General features: G+C 33.6%; 1 protein-coding gene across 1 annotated transcript in view; it reads right to left on the bottom strand.

The window, feature by feature from the left end:
• PCDH15 (protocadherin related 15) overlaps positions 1-22797 on the bottom strand; it is a 990428-nt gene that overhangs the window by 472305 nt on the left and 495326 nt on the right. Inside the window, exon 8 of the mRNA XM_077945583.1 lies at positions 14519-14689. Coding sequence (XP_077801709.1) covers positions 14519-14689 — 171 coding nt within the window. The remainder of the gene's footprint in view (positions 1-14518; positions 14690-22797) is intronic.

Here is a 22797-nt window from a genome sequence, read left to right as displayed (position 1 = left end):
TTATGGCAGTCAATCAGACTAAAACAAATGTTTACTCGGTTGTGATCAGATAGTTTATATATTTTACCTAACACATAGTAGGTACTCTAGTAGGTCACTCCTCCTTTGACCTCAGGCCTTTCCATTTGAGAAATTTTACAACTTTATTTCCAAATGCATTCAGTCTACTTTTCAAAGTGAAAATACAAAGGCCTCTCATCATGATGTGATTATTATGCTTTACAAGCCTGTATCAAAGTGTCTCATGTACCCCATAAATACGTACACACGCACACATATTAAAAATTTAAAAAGTGATACCTCCCCACTTCGTTTACAAAACTTAGTTCAATTCCATCTGGATAATAAGAAAAATAGGAAACTTTATTGAATAATGAGTCACTTCCATGTGCAATTTCCACTGTTAGTATAAGTCTTCAGAAGGGACTGGCTTTAAGAATTGGTACAGTTCTTGACTGAGAGGAACTTCCACCACCTAGCAGATGGGGCAATAGATTACAAGGCCAATTATCACTCAGAGAATTGCTGACAAGGTTAAATTACTGCTGTCACTCTATTCTTAATCTCTGTATGCATTTTTTTAAAAGAAAACTGCATATATAATTCTATGAACCAAAAATATCGCAAAAAAATGAGTTTATATATCCTGAGACGGTTCCTCAATTATCACAATTAACATTGTTTCAAATGGAAACAATTCCATATTCCATATATATATGTGTATATATATATATATATATATATGCACACACACGTTTCACCGAAGATGTTAATATGTGGAAATGTATTGCTATATAATAGTGACAATAATTAGAACTCAAAATCTAGAGTAATGCAGCTGAAAGTCATATCATGCATGTATTATAAGTAAGATACTCTGCAATGTATACAAGATAATGTAATTTTTAGGGACCAAATGTGTGTTATCAATCAGGTGTATGCTCTGTAAACACTGTGTGGTATAAAATTGCTTCTCAACACAGGAAATATTTATAACCTAAGTATACAATCCAAGAAGTCCTTAATTTCTGACATTTCATACCAAAGCAACCAGACTGACAAATAAGCATTCTGAGTAAAAGCACGGTTTTAAGTAACTTTGAACCCAAGCATGCATGCAAGGCTGATAAATGCAAACCCTTTTATATAACCCTCAAATCATATTAAAGATATGCTTCTTGACAGAGATATACTTAAACCATTCTACATTTCTCCTTTTGTTCTCCTGTGTGACAGTGTCACCTTAAAAGTAATTATTTTAAAAAACAAGTGCTGCTTCATGTCATATGTCTTCAGATAAATTTTCTGCCCATGTTTTAGTGATTAGGAATTTAGAGTTTTTTGAATGTTTATTACAACTCTTTGACTTACCAGTATAAATATTTATCATACCAATAATATTTATTCTTTGATTATCTTGACATGGTAAGGTTTTTTCAATTTTATTAAAATGAGCCAGCTGTCTTGTATATTATTTACTCACCTATATCATTACTTTCCCTTAAATCATTAACATTGGCACAAGCCAGCTGCAAGTTTCAAGAAAATCACACTGAAAACAGAGCTACTATAAATTGTATTCGCCTCTATATACCAACAAAAACAAATTAAACTTTCTTATTAATCTCTATGACTTTGTTGTTGTTTAAAGCAAATCTACATTAGGAAGGGTTGTCAGGAAATTTGGGAAGTTATATTGTTTCCTGAAACCTGGTATTGATTGATGAGAGTGTACCAATCAATGCAAGGCCTGATAAAAGAGTTTTACACAAAATGAATAGCAAAAACTTGGGCATGAGAACAAACTTAGAAGATCCAATGGATAGGAAAAAAGTCCTGGCAGCAGATCAGCAGATAGGCAGGAATTGAATCATGTGTACTTTGAGAATTTTATTCTTACCACAGTTGGAAATCACTGGAATATTTTAAGCAAGAGAGTAACTTGAATTGATTTGTGCTTTCAAAAAATTACCCTGATTGCTGTGTGAAAAATAAGCAATAGGGAGCAAAAGTAGAAACAGGGAGAGGAGATGTCAGTGGCTTATATATAAGATTTCTTTTAAAGGTCTTGAAAGCATCATGAACTAATATCACTTGGGAAGCAGGTAAATCCATTGCTGTGTCCATAGTCTATTTATTTCCCTTTTTTTCGTACATATTTGCAGAAGATGTTAGTGAACGAAGTGAAATTCAAGGAAATCACTATTAGGCTACCTACAAATCAAGTTGGTTTAGAGCTATTATAGTTGAGTAGTAATATTCTTTCAGAAAAAAATATTAATCATAAAGCCCATTACATACAATATGGCTTCATAAAGGAAAGCTGCAAAACTGCTTGTGAACAATCCCACAGCCATATTTATAACTTTTTAAAGTGTTACATACATAATTTCTTTTCTGGTGACCTCACTGAATTCAAAACCATCTTTTAGCCACACATCAGCCCCAACAGTTAAAACTACTAAAATGCATTAGCATGTCCTTCATTTTTTGTTTTAATCAAAAAGAACTGAAATAAGGAATATGTAACATACATTTAGTTTTGCTAACAAAAGAACACATCAGAGAGAAATATATCTCCTTAGAGAGGAATATATTTTATCTAGGTATTTTTTTTAAACAGTGAAGCACTTTAAAAAAAAATAATACTGTGCACAGAATCCCAAAATATAAAACAGGCAAATAAATTAAGGTACATTTATACAAAGTCATTCTATGCAGCTATTATAAAAAGTAAAATACATATGCATTGATAGGGAAGTTTTAATTTATTCCATATAAGTACATATTAATTGAGCATTTTATATTTGAGGCATCATCCTAACAGGTTGTGATAAGATAGCAAATGATACAGGGAAAGTCTCTGTTTTCAGATGCTTTCATATTTTGAAGGAAGTAGACAAATATTAATTAAATGAATATGCAGGAAATTTCCACATAGTAAACTAATCTCAAGAAAACAAAGTCAAGTATCATCTAATTCTTGAGGGAACCTATTACAGACTGTGTTATTAGGGAAGCCTTTTTTAAGGAGGTAACATTTGAGCTGAAATCTAAATAACTGAAGGAGCCAGCCACAGGAAAATATCACAAGAGAATATTCTGGAAAAAAAAATGGCACACAAAGACATTTCCCCTCAGCCAAATAATATGGAATGATAAAGGACAAAAAGAAGACCAGGAAGCAGAAGGAAGAGAGGTAGTGGAAGCAGATGGGATGAGGCAAGTGAGATTAGACTGTGTAGGACCTTACAGGTCATGGTAAAAGAAGACACTTAGATATGACTACTTAGTAAGAAGCTATCATAGCACTGAAGCATGGAAAAGATGTGATCTAATGTCTATTTTTCAATACCATTCTGACCAGATTTCAGGCAAACCTGGTAGACAACCATAGTAAGACTACAGGAAAAAAAAAAAAAAGTTTGATGGTTTGATTATATATTTGCTTTAAATATTTGACTTTTCAGCTGCCTAGCATCCATTTCCCTTTAACAATATCTCTGTGTTTAAATGAATTACCTTTTCTATTAGGCACACATTCATCAGGGGCCCTGTATTGGTTGGTATCTTCCAAAGAAACAGAACCAATAAAATGTGTGCGTATATATGTATACGTGTGTGTTTCTGAGAGAGAGAGAGAGAGAGAGAGAGATGATTTAAGAAACTGGCTCATGTGATTGTAGTGCCGGGCAAGTTCAAAATCTGTAGGATAGGCCAGCAGGCTGGAGACATAGGGAAGAATTGTCATAGTTTGTGTCCAAAAATAGTTTGCCAGAATCCTCAGATTTTTCAGGGAGGTCAGTCTTTTTACTTAAAGCCTTCAACTGACTGGATGCAACCAACCGATATCATAGATCCAAGGTCTAGTGATTTAATGTTAACATCACCTAAAAGCATACCTTCACATCAATATCTAGATATATTTGACAAATATCTGGCTACCATGTCTTAGCCAAGTTAATGCATAAAATTAACTATCCCAGGCTCCATTCCCTGTGGTCAAAGGGCAAGCATGTGATTCAAGCTAGGTCAATCAGTTGCTCTCTCTCTCTCAAATTTGCATTGGGTTAGAAAGACAAAAAATTACATCCTGTTTCTGTATAGTCATGCCAAATCACATGATCCATCTCCAACCCCTAAAACATATAGGTATGGCTTTTGTTCTCAACCTTCAGCTCTTAATTCCTTAAAAAAGTTACCAGTAGATTCTGTGAGGCCACAGTGAATCTTCTAACACTTTACATTTATGTAGGCCAGAGTCATTTGGCTTGTTTGAAATTAAATATATGTATATATATATATAATTGTTTCAGTCAGGCTCCAGGTATTTGGAAAGACATTCATCAAATTAATAATGTTTATCCTGGGGACTGGGCTTTGAGGATTGAGGATTTCTGATTTTCATTATATGTTTAATCTTTTAAAATGTTTCTGTATACTTTATAATTAGCAGCCAATTATTTTATAATTAAAGTAAATCCTGAAAAACTTTCTACCTTAGTATGTGGAAAAACAGCAGAATTGCCGATTTTATAGGGCAAAGAAGTCCTATCTTTACCTACAGTGCAAACCGTGAACCACCGGAGCCCAACAGGAGGCTCTGTAGGACAATTTTGAAAACATTACTATAATCTATTGTTTCTATATTTATTTAAAAAAAAGAAGCAAAGGGAGCAAGATACTTGCTGACATTTAAAATTTGATTCATTGATATATTTTGGCTTGCAGTATCACCTTGTGGCATTTGACATCTGCTGCTCCCTCTCCCCAAAGTCATAATACACTGCATAATTAATTCAGCACAAGTAGTGACAATGCCAACTCTGTTTATTTAAAAAGATACCTCGACTGTTCTTTTGAATAAATAGATTGCATTCTTTTAAAGATCCAAAATAATACTGAATTAATTAGAAATAGTGCAATAAGAATAAATTAGGTACTATCTACATACAACTCAGTTTTAAAGCAGAATTTCAATTAAAGATAAGTTAGAGTTTTAATAACTAATTTGAATTAGCTACTTCTTCCCATGTGTCTCTGAGTAAACACCAAGCCAGACAAAATTTCTATTGCCAATAATAATAGTAACAATAGCAAATATTGTTAAACTCTTATTATTTGCTGGTAACTAGTTAAGCATGCTTCATAAATCTTCTTTTATAGTACTCATGAAAACCACATATCTGAGCTACTATTACCTTCATTTTGTAGATGACAAGTTCCAACTGAGTTTTGGAGATATTAAGCAACATTCCCAACATCACACAGGATTTAAATTCAGACTCTGAGTACTTACAAACTATCTTACATTGTGATGGTAAACATCTTTGCAAATTTTCCCTCATAATTGAGTAAGCCATCACAGAGTTTCAGAATAAATGTGTAAGAAAACTTATAAACATCAGGTACAAGCTTAAGGACTTGACGTCTTTCATGTGTGTTTCGTAGAAAAAAATAGCTCAAAGGTTAAAGTAATACTTTGAACAAACTCCTTAACAAGAAGTGTTAGACTTCAAACTTGTTATTCAGCAGAATAGTGACTTTCTTCATTCAACTAAAATAACCAACTCAGTTCCTCCTTTCGATTGGTTCTTTTTTGCCCACTTAATAGTCATTTCATATCTATTGTTTCTTATTTATTTATTCCACTAAAAACTTCAATGTCTTCACATTATCTGTAATTGGTGCTATGGTATATTACAGTTGAATATAGTTGAACCTGTTCAAATACATTTTGACCAATGATGAAAAGAACCAAAGATTCCTTTGCTTTCATATAACTTCACACATGACTTTTTAAAAATTTTACTTTCATTTCTGGGATACATGTGCAGAACGTGCCGATTTGTAACATAGGTATACACGTGCCATGGTAGTTTGCTGCACCCATCAACCCATCATCTACATTAGGTATTTCTCCTAATGCTATCCCTCCACTATTCCCCGACCCCCAGACAGGCCCCCATGTCACACACCACTTTTAGAATCACAATACAAGTTCACATTCAGGACAATACTTGCTGAAGTTTAGTTTGTGTTTGTGTTCGATTGTTGATGGGAAGAAAAAAATGGCAGAGACATCATATGTTGACTCTGGATGTATTATTTATCATTTGTCTCTTCGAAATATTTTGACAAACAATCTTTGCATTAAAAGGTTGTGGGCAGTTTGGGAGTTACCAGTTGTTTCCCTCTTCATTCATCACTTTGCTGACCCCAAAAGATATCCACAGAAAAAATTTTGAAAATGATTGGCCAAGGGATTCAGTGAGGATATACTTTAATATTTAGAACACTATTAAAAAGAAAAGGAGACATTATTAACAATATGCTGGGACAAGAATTATAATATGGGACTTTCTATAGCAAATGGGATATTTGATTACTTGATCTAGACTGTATAAAATAAATAAGATATTTGGATAATGTACAATTACAATAAGTAATTATACACACAAACGTATATGTGTGTGTGTATATATATATACACACATGAATATGTGTATATATATACACACACATGTGTATGTGTATATATATATAAACGCATGTGTGTATGTGTGTGTGTATATATATATAAACACATGTGTATATTTGTGTGTGTATATATATATACACACACACACACACACACACCCTTCACATATGCACCTTTACAGCAAATATACTTTAATTGAGACTGAGAGGGCAAGAGCCATGATTACTCAGATTTGTATTCAATGATTTATTACATAATAAACATTTTTTGAAAATTTGGTGAGTTAATTCATTTCAAAATATGCAAAAAGTATCGGGCTGGGCACGGTGGCTCAGGCCTATAATCCCAGCACTTTGGGAGGCCCAAGCGGGTAGATCACCTAAGGTCAGGAGTTTGAGACCAGCCTGACCAACATGGTGAAACCCCGTCTCAACTGAAAAAATACACAAATTAGCCGGGTGTGGGTGGCACATGCTGGTAGTCTCAGCTACTTGGGAGGCTGAGACAGGAGAATCGCTTGAAAACGGGAGGTGTAGGTTGCAGTGAGCCAAGATCGTGCACTGCACTCCAGCCTTGGTGACAAAGCGAGATTCCATCTCAAAAAAAGAAAAAAAAAATACTCTATATCTACTATGTGAAGCCAATGGGTTTCAAGTTAGGATATAATGACAAGAGAAGTTTAAAGAACTCATAGTGTAGTGAAAGAAAAACATTCATAGTAAATGAACACATTGTAATGAAGAGTTTAATATTTATAGTAGGAATAAATGGGGTCACAAAGAGAAACTATTAGTTTTGAGGGTCTATCATTTTAGGTTAACTGATGTGAAACTTGAATAACAAATATGTGCTTAACATATGAAACAGAGAGAAAGTAGGGTAATTCTCAGAGAAGTTCAGGGTCATATGTGATGTTCTGTGTGCCTAGACAAGTTGTACTATGTGTGTTAGAAGACATGGGACTGGAAAGTGGTCAGATATAAAGTTACTTTGAATGATATGATAAAAGCCGTGGAATTCATTTGGTGTATGATGAAAAACACTGAACCTTTTTAAACATCAAAAAATCAGATCAGAATTGTATCAAAAACAAAAACAAAAACAACTTTGGCTTTATTGTGATGGTGGTTAGAGGAGTGAGACACTGGAGGCTGCATACCAAGTTTAGAGAATGTCTTTAAATAGATGTTTTGACAGTGTAAATAGACACGTGTCAAACAGATTTGAGTAACAGTGTATAGGTAATGTAGAAAATGTCTTTGGAGATTGATTGAGTTTGGAATGGAGGTCACTGAAGTCTAAGTTCAAATCAATAATGACCCCAGGAGTAACAATACGTAGCAAGTACAGATGCATTAGAATTGAATAGAAAGAATAATGAGGCATCTGCTGGAAACACAGTTAAAAATATCCAGAAAAAGATGAGAAATGCAAACTTGGAACTCAAGACAGATTTCAAGTTAGAAGACTTATCTACAACAAATACATAATCCCTATTTGAGGAAAAATAGAACTCTATAGAGGTTTGCTCAACTCAATCGTAATAAAAACAATAATGAAGAAAAAAAGAATTACAAAAGAGAGAAGCCTTGTAAATCTTTAAAATTTAATCATAATTTTAAAATAAATTTCAAAATAAATAAAAGCCATCTAAGATATAAGAGGTGAAATCCAAGGCCACAGAGGGAATGAGGAAAACCAGTACTTCCATTAAAAAAACAAGAGAGGACAGAGTTCTCAGACTGTAAGATATTTAATGTGAGGCTAGGCCAAGAAGAAATGATAAGTGTTGTAGATGACAGAAAATCAGCATTACTTTTCTGATAACTGAGAAAGCTTCCCTGGAGGGAAAGAGTACCACAGATAAACAAGAGAAGTTGTTTTTGACATGAAAGCAAGTTGTTTTATGACAAAGATTGCAGTTGAGGTGTTTGTCACTAGAAATTATTGGGATCCAACACAAGAGTTTTAAATAGGGGGAGAGAAAAAGATGACTATGTTTAGTGAGCCACTGATGTTGAAATACTGATTTCTAATTTATGAAAATTTCTGCCTAATTCTCTTGGGAAGCTTGTTATGACAAGCTTTAATTATGGCGCAATAATTAAAGGAAGGTGTGCACAGTAAATACATAGATACTATGTCAATATATCATTCATTTTTCTCTCCAGGGATATATTACACTGAAAAAGAGAAAAAACAGCCAACCAGTCAAGCCAACACATAAATGTATGCTACTGTTCAGTTGAAAAAATGCACAAGGATTTATCATGGTTTTATCTGTGCTTCATTAGAAAATAAAGCCAAGGATTTTATACTCCAAATTCTACAGACCTTTTTCATAAAACCAGAAAATCTAAACTTTACAAACATAGTAACTTTAAGAAAGTCAGAAATTAGGAATAAATATACATAATAATATATTTGGGCAATAATTTATTTCATCCTACTTGCTCAGCATCCTCAATTAACATAGTTTGGCATACATTAGGGTCCTATAGAAATGTAGCAAATTAATAATAAATTAGAAGAGTACTATGAATTGCTTTATACCTTTGTAACATCAGATGTATTTATGTGTTCAATATAATATTAATCTTAGTGTTTGTGAAAACATTAATTTGCCAAAGAGAGTTGTTTATATTGGAAAACCATGTAATCTACATTTATAAAATCAGTGTATTTCTAAACAAGTGACTTTAAATTTTAATATAAAGCAGATTTTTATTTTTATTATATCATAGTTCATGAGATAAATTTATTAATAGACTATATTTTAAAAAGATTTTCTGAACTGAGAAATCCTGCATGTACTATAATGATGTTAAGAATGGTTTCTCAAGTCAAGAATACCACCAAAGTAAGGAAAATTTCCCATCAACATAGGTGAACAGGTGGCAAGTCTTTTAAAATTTGAAGAATTCCTTTAAGAAAGGATCAGTAAGTATACAATTAGAGTCAATTTGTCCTGTTTAGCTGACATTAATGGTTAGTTATCTCACTCTGGAGAGCAAGATCTTATTGAAATTTCATGAAATTTTAGCAGAATATATAAAGGAAAATAGAAAAAGAGAAAATCAAAAAGAATAAAAGTACAGACATAAACACAGTAATTTGAATGTGAAGCTCAAATACTAACTCTGGTTTTTATACCTAGTGTTCCAGAATGAATTCAAAATAACAATGTACATAAAAACCTGATGCCAGTACTAAGGGTGATTTTATTTGTGAAAGATTGCCACAATAATATTTTCTTTTCCATATGTTCTTCTTATAATGTGACTTGGACACTCCTCATATAGGGAGGTGGAGTATGTTTCTACCCCTTGAAACTGGCAGAAATTTGACCACAGCAGATCTGACACTGCAAATTCTAATTTATGAAAATTTCTGCCTAATTCTCTTGGGAAGCTTGTTATGACAACCCACTGTCTTGCTGTGAGGAAGCTCCAACAGCCTATAAGAGGCTTAACTGAGGTGAAAATGAAGCCTTAGTCTACAGCCCTGGATGAGCACCAGCCAACAGCCAAAATCAGCTTGGTAGCCATCTAAGTTAATCATCATGAAAGTGGCACCCAGCCCTCAGTTAAAGTGCCACAGCTGATGCTGCATGGAGCAAAGATAAGGTGTTTTCTCAAGTCTTGCTAAAATTGCAGCTTAGTGAGCAAATTAAATGATTGCAGTTTGAACCCACTAAGTTTTGGTGGCCTGTTATACAGTAACTGATAATCTGACCAAGTGCCTAGGTATACAAGTAAACATATCTATATTTTTGTACATGAAATTAAAAAATAAATATTTACTTAAATGTGTAAAACTTAAATTCTCATTTTTTCAAAGTATGTTAAGGAATGGCTCAATTGGTTAAAAATGATAAAAGGATCAATATTGAACATTCTGGAATTTCTTCCATAATATTTAATTCAAAAAGCATGGTTTTGAAAGAAAATACAAGAATAATTGTTCACGGAACTATTTATTGATCTTCAAACACCTCCTTTTTTACCAGCAAGAATCCACCATCCTCCGGATCCCTCGTGCTCTTTGCCCAAATACGACTTTACAAAGGATTCAGAGCATAACAAATTTCTTGACTTAATCTCTTCACCATTAGTTCATTGCTCTCCTTATGTTAGGATATGTAATATTTAATATTGGATTGGGTTTGTCATCCAAAGACTGGGTAAGTTTTATCCTTGGACTAGTTCTCCTTTGAGTACTGATACTCAAAATATGAATATTATAGTACAACAAGGGAGAGAGTGAGGCATTCTGATCAAAAATTTGCCCATACTCTCTGAAAATACCTTTGGATATAAATATTTTTCAACAACTACATCCACCTACAGAGTGAATCTCCAACTTAACCCAGGCTGACAGAGCCAGAAAAACAAAACAAACAAAAAAAAAACCCTATCAATTTTTGTGTGTAGAGCCAGGACTCAAATGTATCTTAATTTTATTTACTCTTACTAAATTATATCTATATCTATATACTTAAACTGTCTACCAAAAATGTTTTTGTGTATATTCAACATATTCAACCAGTTAATATTTGTGCAGAGCTTAGCATAGTTCATTACAAACAGAACATTCTATACAAACTCTAGACATTATGATCACTTATGTTATTACCCCAAATTGAAAGTATAGTCTGGTGTCTAGCACTAAACTGCATAGGAATGAGAGAGATGTTCAGTCTGTAATCTGGAGAGGAAAGGAAGCTCAATGATCCTTAATAAAATTAAGTTCGTACACTCTGCTTTTCAAGCAGCAGCTTTTATCTTCCTTTACTTTCCTCAGTGAACTAACTACTAGTAAACAGTCATCAGACTGACTCATTGAATTGGATTATTGTGGTCTCAATATATACCTTCTCTTGGGGTCCCACTGTACACTAGCTAAATATATTAACTCAGAAACATAAATTAATACTAAAAATATATTTTTCTTTTTCCTGTTTTATATTTAAAGGGATTTTAATTGAAAGTGCACGCGCGCACACACACACACACACACACGCAATCCAGAGTGTCGTATTTGTATGGGGATGATTGAAAAAGATTATTATCAAGTATTAAATATCTGTTTCAGCATATTATTATTTTTACACTATTGTCTTTCCAAATAGAAATATTTGAATGAAAAAATGCACATTTTAATACCAGCCCAATATACTTGAATCTTACACATGTTTAAATTCCATGTGCAAAAAATGATTAGTCATAGAGCAAGCCCACCCTCTTGTAGAAATTTTTTAAAATGTTAATGCCAGCCTAATATACTTTAACCTTACATGTTTAAATTTCATGCACAAACAATGATTAGTCATGGAGCAAACTCACCCTCTTGTAGATATTTTAAAAGATAAATAAAAACGAAACTTTTTTTAAAAAAAGAGTTATATTTTAGGTTCAGGGGTCCATACGCAGGTTTGTTACACAGGTGAACTCATATCATGTTGTATAGATAAGTTCGTCACCCAGTGAGTAAGCCCAGTACCCAATAGTCATCTTTTCTGCTCCTCTGTCTCCTCCCACCCTCCAACCTCAGATAGACCTCAGTGTCTATTGTTCCCTTCCTTCTGTTCATGAGTTCTCATCATTCAGCTCCCACTTACATGTGAGAATATGTGGTATTTGGTTTTCTGTTCCTGTGTTAGTTTGCTAAGGAAATTAGCCTCCCACTCCATCTATGTTCCTGCAAAAACATGACCTCATTATTTTTATAGCCGTATAATATTCCATGTGGTATATGTACATCATTTTCTTTATCCAATCTGTCATTCATGGACATTTAGATTGACTCCGTGTCTTTGCTATTGTGAATAGTGCTGCAGTGAACATTCATGTGCATGTGTCTTTATGGCAGAATGATTTATAATCCTCTGGGTATATTCCCAGTAATAGGACTGCTGGGTCAAATGAGAGTTCTCCTTTTAGCTCTTTGAGACATTGCCACACTGCTTTCCACGTGGCTGAACTAATTTACACTCTCACCAACAGTGTGTAACTGTTCCCTTTTCTCTGCAACCTTGCCAGCATTTGTTATTTTTTGACTTTTTAATAATAGTCATTTTGACTGACTGTGCGATGGTTTCTCAGTGTGGTTTTGATTTGCATTTCTCTAATGATTAGTGATGTTTAACTGTTTTTCATTGCTTTATTGGCCACACGTATGTATTCTTTTGAAAAATGTTCATGTCCAAAAAAACCACTTTTTAATGTTTTTTTTAAAATTATTATAAATTTAAATTCCCCATAGATGCTGGATATTAGACCTCTGTCAGATGCATAGTTTGCAAATATTTTCTCCCATTCTGTAGGTGGTCTGTTCACTCTGTTGATAGTTTGTTTAGCTGTGTAGAAGCTCTTAAGTTTACTTAGATCCCATTTGTCAATTTTTGCTTTTGTTGCAATTGCTTTTGCTGTCTGTTACAAAATCTTTGCCTGTGCCTTTGTCCTGAATGGTATTGCCTAGGTGGTCTTACAGGGTTTTTTCTAGTTTGGAGTTTTACATTTAAGTCTTTAATCCATCTTGAGTTGCTTTTTGCGTATGGTGTAAGGAGGGGGTCCAGCTTCAATCTTCATATGGCTAGCTAGATCTCCCAGTGCCATTTACTGAATAGGTAGTCTTTTTCCCATTGCTTTTGTCAGCTTTGTCGAAGGGCAGACGGCAGTAGGCGTGCAGCCTTATACAAATTGTATATGTCATCATTACTTTTACCAGTTCTTTCAAAGAAAATTTTTATGTTCACCATTGTTAATAGTTGGTGGGTTTTTTTGTTTTTTGTTTTTGTTTTTTTGCTGGGATTCGACAAAATAACATAATGGCATATAACTTTAGGGAATCTACATCTATTTTGTCTAGTCAAGTTCTGATTAGCTTTTTTGTCTGCAAAAGTACTTCATTTGGCTGAAAACATATTTTTTATCCAATGCACATAAGATTTATTTTTTTTTCTCTCCAGCTTTTTTTTATTATTATTATTCATGCAAGTTAACTGGACCAGTGAACTGTGAGAAAAACCAATAGATGTATTAATATTATGACATTGGATAAGCACTCTTTGGCTTCACATTTAGAAGGCATTCCTGTTCTATTCCTCAAAATCTCAAATAGAGGACCCTCAGAACTGCAGTTCTCAGGTGCTTTGAGGAAAAAAAGTCAAATAGCTTCCAACAAATTCTAACACTTTGAGCCATTTTGGGAACCCAGAGAGCTGATTGCTTTCCAGGGAAACAGCAAAAATATTAGTTAGATGGTTAAATCCTAGACCATTGAATTTTTTAAAACAGAATACGTGTATACACACACACACACACACACACACACACACACAAATACACCTTTTAGGGGAGAAATGGATATTTTTGCCCCAACAGGATATCCATTTGCCTTAAAATTCTTATTCTTAGGTATGTACATCAATCATCTAGGGAGGTCCAAGGTGTGAAATCCAAACCGGCAGAAGTTTATAGCTCCATTAGCATTTATCAAAAATATAGGATTAAGCGTAGAAAATATGTATTCATGCTTCACCTTTCTGTATCTTTACTTTAAGAGGTAAGTATTTGTATTCAGTATTTGTTAGCTCCTACCTTCAAATAGCCAAACATAATCTCCAATAACATTTCAGAATTCTACTGGGCCAAATGTGTATCCTATTGACCTGTGTGTCCTGTGACTGAGTACTGCATGTTTAAACACGAATTTAAGAAAATGCTGCAGTGGTTATTTGGAGTTTTTCAGAATGGCTAGTGAACTCCTTGGTGATTTATTGGTAAAAAATAAAAATAAAATAACCATGTTGGACTGTTGTTTCATAACATACTTTCTACCTTGTAAATTATATAATTACTCTTTGTGTTAAAAATGTATGCATACTCCCTGAAAATAGTTTTGGACATAAATATTTTTAAATGTGCATATAGTGAGTTTTGCTATTATAAATTATATGTCTGCAAAATACTTGAACATGATCCCATTGGGTTTTAAAACATGCAAATGAAGGGAGAAAGATAAGAGCATATTTACCGGAGTTCTCAACTCAGGTATGGCAGCTTGATAAGTGAGTGGACGGCAATCACGAGTGTTTGGCACAAGGACACAAGGAAGAAACATTGGACCTAAGTCATCTCCATCCAGAACATCCACTGTGAGAGTGGTGGTGGTGGTTCGCCTCTCGTTCAGATTTTGGGCACGGTCCTGTTAGAGAGAAAAACAAACAACAGGTAGTTTATAGAAATTAGGCACAATGGCCAGGAGCAGTGGCCCACACCTGTAATCCCAGCACATTGGGAGGCCAAGGTGAGTGGATCACTTGAGGTCAGGAGTTTGATACCAGCCTGGCCAACATGGTGAACCCCGTTTCTACTAAAAATACAAAAATCTGGGTGCGGTGGTGGGCGCCTGGAGTCCAAGCTATTCGAGAGGGTGAGGCAGGAGAATAGTTTGAACTTGGGAAGCAGAGGTTGCAGTGAGCCAAGATCACGCCACTGCACTCCAGCCTGGGCGACAGAGTGAGACTCAGTCTCAAAAAACAACAACAAAAAAGAAATTAGGCATAATGCAGACTTAATTTTCATTAAAAAAAGATTGATAAATTAACTTGCCTAAACCAACAGTTTTAAGCGGTGAAGCTAGGATGTAAACTGAGATCCAAATGTCTTCAAAGCGACTTTGTTGACAGTATGTTACAGTAGTTAAGCTTTTATATGTTAGGCCTTTACCTAATAGTTCACATTACTAGACAGTCTAACCATAAAGGTCACTGCCATCTTATTAGAGCATTTACTTTAGAAATCTTGTAATTGTAAATTCTTTCTCTGTGCCTCTGAGATGTGAATCTTTTATAAGCTTCTTGCCAGTTCTAAAGACCCATGTTTTTCACGACCTGGGGGCCATCTCTTTGAAATGTAATAGTCAAGGAAGAAGCCCCTATTTCCCAGTTTCTGTGGGAGGGTAGGAGCTTGACTTCCTTTGGAGACTTGTTCCAATTTCTAAAACTACTTTTTGTCATGAAAATTCAAGGAAGTTTATTTTCCTTTGGGAACGTCAATTAGTAAACACACCTGATCTGTGAATCCCCCTACACCCAAGTCCACTGGAGCATTTAACTTCTCTCTAGCCATTCTTTCTATTAGAGTTCAGTTCAGATCTAGTCTGTATTCTGGTCTTCTCTATTGCAATAGCTGTGAATACAGTCTTCCTTATCATTTAACTTTGTCTAGTGCAATGTTGCATTGTTACTAATTAAAATCCAAAATGTCTTCAGATTTCCCTAGTTTTTACTTAATGTCAGTTTTCTGTTTCAGGATCCCAATCAGGATAACAGTTTACATTCAGTCATAATGGTTACTTAAGCTCATTTTGGCTGTGACAAGTTCTCTGACTTTTGTTTTTGATGATGTTAACAATTTTGAGTACCAGATATTTTTGCAGAATGTCCCTTAATGGGTGTTTATCTGGTGTTTTCCTCAAGATTCAACTGGACTTACATGATTTATGTAGGAAAACCACAAGTCAAGTGCTATTTTTGACACATTTATCAATAGTATATTATTAATATGACTTATCACTGTTGTTAACTTGAACCTGGCTGAGGCCGTATCTAGTCAGTTTTCTCTACTATAACGTTACTCTTTCTTGTTTCCCTTTCCATTTCTTTAGAAAGAAATCACGATGGATAGCACACACTTAAATAATGGGTAGTAATTGTATTAGAAATGCAAATTGTTTCTATTTATCTGAAGAACGTTTATCATAGGACAGAAGAAAATAATATTGGACCTAAGTCATTTCCATCCAGAACATCCATTGTTGAGGGTGGTGGTGGTAGCATCATTCATTATGACAGAATCTGGAAATGTTTTTACTTTCATAGTATTCGGTTATTATTTTGAAGAACTATTATGCTTTTCTGTCTTTTTGAATTCTATTTTGTACAACATTGAAAAGTATACTTGCATGCATGTTCATGTAGCACTATTCACAACAGACAAAAGCCGGCAAAAGCCCATGTATTTATCAATGAAGAAATGGATAAACAGATGATGGCATGTACATACAATGGCATATGATTCAAGCATAAAAGGAAATGAAGTCCTGATATATACAACAACATGAATGAGACTTGAAAACATCATATTTTGAAATAAAGAAGCCAGACAAAATATAAGGTCACATATTATATGATCCATTTATATGCAATATCTGGAAGCAGTAAACAAATTGGTGGCTACAGGGAGCTGGTGAGGGTATATGGGAAGCAACTGCATGAGTGGTGCCAGCTCTTTTTGGAGTGATTAAAATGTTTAGGAACTGGATAGAGGCGGTGGTTGTACAATACTGTGAGTGTACCAAACGCCATTGAATTGTTCACTTTAAAATGGCTAATCTTATTTTGCTTATTTATGTTAAATACTTTTTAAAAGTAATTATACTAACAGACCTGTATTTTATTTTAGTTTGTTCATAAAATGTCTTCCTTTGTGACAGTTCCCAGACATTAATATTTGCTTTCCAATTAAAAAAAAAAAATCCCTCTTCTTAAGCTTGGTTAATAGTACATTTCAGTTAAACTCATTCCCAATCTGGTTGCTCAAAAAAAGTTGTAAAGCAATGCTTGAGGGTAAAGTTTAGGAAGCACAAATTTCTACTGGTGGAATTTTTTAAGTACAACCTTGTCTAGAATGCAATAACTTTGTGGTTCCAGGATTCTTTGATATTTTGATACAGTATAAGATAGACTGTGACAAAATTATAGTTAAAAAAACACAAAATGTTTAAATTTTCAAAGTTTTGGGACTCACTCAGATCCCTAGAGGCACTATAAAGATTATTTAAAACTAAAGACATTTGAGATTGAACAAAGAGAAAGGAGTCTTTTCTGAACTTCTTTTATGGCACTAAAAGCAGATACTTGTGGGAGTGTGGCTGCCATGAATTCCCTCTCCCAAGAAAGTTTATGAAAATGAAGAAAAAACAAGGAAGTCTATTCTTACCTACATAAACATGATTACAAGCTATTTTAATCTCCCCTTTGTTCTCCTAGAAACCTAGTTTTTCTTCCCTTAGAAGTCTCCTCCCTCTCATTATGTTAAATATGTACACCTTCTTCTTTAGCTGTTTCAGGAACTGTCGATGTGCACTCCCATACATATATCAACCTCTAGGCCAGTTGAAAAGTAGAGTAGGAGCAACGTGTGGCATGTGAGATAATTTTGATGGTTCACAAATGAACTTTCTAAATTATTCTTAAGATGAATGAATTTTGAACATGTAGAAAAACCTTAATTCAAAATAAATGTACGTGTATATTTTAAATTTTAGAAAAATGCAGCTAGCTCATCAAACTTGCCACTTTTTAAATACTGATCTTTTATTTAATTGGGTTATAGCTATAACTACAATATATGAATTAATAGATAAATGATGTAATGATTTGTTCAGTTGGCATATCCTGAGTAGCTTCCAAGGGGCAGACTCCAATACCCTGCTTCTGACAGTCTTAAAAAATGATGAGGACATATTTCCTCAGTCCATTATTAAGAGAGTAATTTAATACTGAAAATTACTAATATTAAGATAATGTGACTTCATAAAGATTAGTAGGTTATATTTTCACATATATTTCCCTTTGTGTTGCATCATCCAGTGTTTTAAATTATTAAGTAATCTCATCTTCCACATTTCCCTTAAAGTTATATTAAAGTTTATGAACTAAAACAACTCTTTTAGTTTCTAAAAAAAAAAAAAATATATATATATATATATATATATATATATATGAAAACTGAAAGCTTCTTTAATAGGGTTGGTAAACTTTTGTTACATGTTTTAATGATTTTATGTTTGACATTTTTATCTCAACAACATAAATAAGTTAATAAAATGACATTTAATATGTATTTGTAAATTTACTTATGGCATTGGAGATAATTTTTGAAAATTTTTTTATTTATAAAATATCTATTTATATATTTATTTTAGAAATGAGAATCTCGCTACATTGCCTATATTGACTTCAATCTCCTGGGCTCAAGTAATCCTCTTACCTCAGCCTCCTGAGTAGCTAGGACTATAGGTATGTGCCTGGCTTTAACCCATCATTTAAAATAATGATTGCTTATGATGAAGTTTTAAAAGATTGAATTAATCTAAATTTAATTTATAAAAATAGTAAATAGATAATAAATATTAAATATAATATTGTATGTGATATATGAATGTAGAACACATATATAAACACACATGTATATGCATATATACACATGCATGCATATAAATGCCAGAGGCAGTATTTCTACCCTTCCATGTCACTCAGCCTTCTTCTTTATATGTCATCACCAAATCACTATAATAAACAAATTTGAATTATTTTTACCTTACGTTTTCTTTCAGTCTGTCAGCATCAGATCTCTCACTATTATCTGCTTCTTTGGGTTATTGTTACTAGTCCATAGAATAGATACTGGTGTGTTAAAGATAGTGTATTTACAGGAAGTATATACCAAAATACATAATTGGAGTTTTATCTCATATTGGGGAAAGATATTGCTTACAAAGTGTTGAGCTCTAAAATTTGTATTTTCAAATGAGAAATAAAAATAATCCTGGCAAAACTATTGTGACCAGAGATGCAGCAACAAAATCTACCAACAGTTTCCACACGTGGGAATTCTCCCACAGTTTATCACCAACACATATCACATAGGAAAATATATAAAAATACGTCTCATGCTCGCTCATAACTTGTGAGTTCATAATGGTAATGCTAATTCATGATGTTCTTCTCCCAATTTGGAATCAGATTTGTTCTTACAATATCTATTTAAAAGACAATCCTTCAGCAATTGAGATAAAAATCAAAACAGAAACAAAAACAATGAAAAAACCCTACACTTTTGATCTCTATAGTAATATACTACTTTTCAAGGCTTTTCTGAGTAAATGAAATAACATTCTAAATTGTGAGTGGTAAAAAAATAAAAAATAACTATTTCTATAAACATTTCATATAATTTAATTATGTGTTTTCATTTATGTTATGTGACTAATAGATATTAAAATCCACAAAAAAGATCTCCTTTCTTCCTTTTCCCATTTTCATCTGCATTTCTCTTCATTTCCTTTTTAAAAAATAAGAATATATTTTAACTTTAATCATTTAAAAATAATGGAATATTACATTAAGTTAGGAAACTGTGATTCTAGTTGGCAAGCAAGAATATCTTTTAAAATGTTAAACAAGTTCAACCACTACTCCGAACAGAATTGTGCCTCCCCAACCTCAAGCTAGAAAATCTAGAGAAAATTGATATATTTCTGGAAACATATAATGTTCCAAGATTGAAAAAGAAAGCTACTGAAACCCTGAACAGACGAATATTAAGCTGTGATATTAACTTAGTAATAAAAAACTCACCAACCAAAAAAGGCCCTGGACCGGACAGACGCACAGCTGAATTCTACCAGACATACAAAAATTGACTCAAGATGAATTAAAGGTTTAAATGTAATGCCTCAAGGTACAAAAAATCCTAGAAGAAAACCTATTAAATACCTCTTGACATTGGCTTTAGCAAGGATTTCATAATGATGATATCCTGAAAAGCAACTGCAACAAAGACAAAAACTGACAAGTGGCACCTAAAGAGCTTCTGCACACTAAAACAAACTATCAATGCAGTAAACAGAAAATGGAAAGAATGAGAGAAAAGGCATGCAAACTATACATCTGACAAAAGTCTAATATTTAGAATCTATAAGGAACTCAAACAATTCAACAAGCAAAAAACAAATAGCACCATTAAAATAGGGGCAAGTGACATGAACAGACACTTCTCAAAAGAAGACATACATGCAGCCAACAAACATTAAAACATGTTCATCAGCATTTATCATCAGGGAAATGCAAATCAAAACCATAATGAGATATCATCTCATACCAGTTAGAATGGCTATTATTAAAAAGTCAAAAAATTACACATACTGGTAGGGCTGCAGAGAAAAGGAAATGGTTATATGCTGTTGGTGGTCATGTAAATTATTTCAGCCACTGTGGAAAGCAGTTTGAAGATTTCTCAAACAATTTAAAATCAAGCTACCATTCAACCCACCAACCCCATTACTGGGTCTATACACAAAGTGCATTCTACCAAAAAGACACGCGCATGTCTGCGTTAATTGCCATGCTACTCACAATAGCAAAAAAACACAGAAGCAACCTAGGTGCCCATCAATAGTGGATTGGATAAAGAAACTGTGGTGCATTTGCACCATGGAATACTACACAGTCATAGAAAAGAATGAAATGATGTCCTTTGAAGCAACATGGATGAAGTTGGAGGCCATAATCCTAAGTGAATTAATGCAGGAACAGAAAACCAAATACTACATAATGTCAGTTTTCAATGGGAGCTAAACACTGAGTCCCCAGGGAAATAAACCTGGGAACCATAGACCATGAACTACTGGGGCAAAGAGAGAGAATGGGTCAAAACACTACCCATTGAATACTATGCTGACTACCTGAGTGCAATACACCCATGTAACAAACCTGCATATGTACTCCCTGTGCTTAAAAGTTGAGGAAAAAAATAATGCTTCTATGAACATTAACCAGAGGAAGTTGGGTATTCTGTTCTCTTGAAAACATTTTTTTGTTTGAGATATTTGCCTAATATTTCTTATTTTTTATGCAAACCAGTAGACAGAATTGTATCATCATTTATAGCCCCAAATGCTTATGTATCTTTAGTAGTCAAACACTCAATAAGTATTAGTTCCCATAAACCATCACCTGCTATCCTCCTATTTCATTCTCACTCCTCAGAAAATGCCCAAGAAACTTGCAGAGTTAAAACAATGGGGTTACAATGAACACTAACTCCATACATCAGTAGGAAGCAGATGTGAGGGAAGGTCAGGGTAGGGGTTATTTCTGAAAAGTTATTTACAAGGTTGCAATATAAAATAGAGAAAATGAATTTTACATATACAAGCACATATGTTTGCAATGCTTACACATTCTCTTTGAATATTTCTGTCCATAAAGATAAAATTTGAGGTAATAAAGAAATAGTAATACTATAATTTTAGGAATTATATCTTGTGAGGAAAGATAGCTGGCAACCCTTCTCTAGATTTTGCCATTTGAGAAATATACAACACCCTTGCTATTCATAAAATAATTTAGAAATTATAAATCATTCTTGCCATGATTCTAACTTAAATACAGGCCAGGCTCAGCGGCTCATGCCTGTAATCCCAGCACTTCAGGAGGCCAAGGTGGGCTGATCACTTGAAGTTGTCAAGAGTTTCAGACCACCCTGGCCAGCAGAGTGAAACTCCATTTCTACTAAAAATACAAAAAAAATTAGCTGGACGTGGTGGCACGTGCCTGTAATCCCAACTACTCGGGAGGCTGAGTTAGGAGAATCACGAACACGGGAGGCAAAGGTTGCAGTGAGCCAAGATCGCCCCACTGCACTCTAGCCTGGGTGACAGAGCAAAACCCCATCTCAAAATAAATAAATAAATTATAAAATAATTAATTAAATATAAACTTTTTCTTTCTGGTAATTAAGAAATTTTGATTACCAAAGTGTTCTTAATATTTAACTCATTATAACAATAATATGAAAGAGAGTTTGCTTTGAAGAAAAATGATATGTAAAGAGATTATTTTGATTCTATATGAATTAGGGTAACATATCAAAGTTGAGGTTTATAGTAATATGTAGTAAATTTCAACAAAAAGAAAACCCATTGATCTTTCATCTCTCTATTTTTTTTCTAGATCCACCCCCCAAAATTTTTGTCTGGAATTAATCCTTACTTCATTATGTATATATATTTGAAGTCAACAGCATGGGCGACAATATTGCAAATATTCTCAAAAAAGATGTGACAGGGTTTTCTAACATGGGTCAGTCAAAACTCAATTACCTTAATTACGAATCATAATATGTAAACATGGATATAAAGAAACCTCCAAACTACATGTAATTTGAAGGATTCTCTTCAGAAATCAAATATTTTTACCATAAGCAAAACCAGGTCAAAGCTGAGTAATGTTCAATAATTTGTCATGATACCTGTAATTATTCTTTTAGAGACCATATACTTTAAAGTCAAAATTGATTGCTCATATTTGAACTCTCCTTATGACTTCAAGATAATATATTGGTGTTTAATGTACACGGCTTACATTGTGAATACCACCAATACAATATAAAAAATTGATGCCAGGTGCAGTGGCTCACGCCTGTAATCCCAATAGTTTGGGAGGCTGAGACGGGTGAACTGCT

Source organism: Macaca mulatta, chromosome 9, assembly GCF_049350105.2.
Source record: "Macaca mulatta isolate MMU2019108-1 chromosome 9, T2T-MMU8v2.0, whole genome shotgun sequence".
Taxonomy (NCBI): Eukaryota; Metazoa; Chordata; class Mammalia; order Primates; family Cercopithecidae; genus Macaca; species Macaca mulatta.
This window is presented reverse-complemented; position numbering and strand designations above follow the sequence as displayed.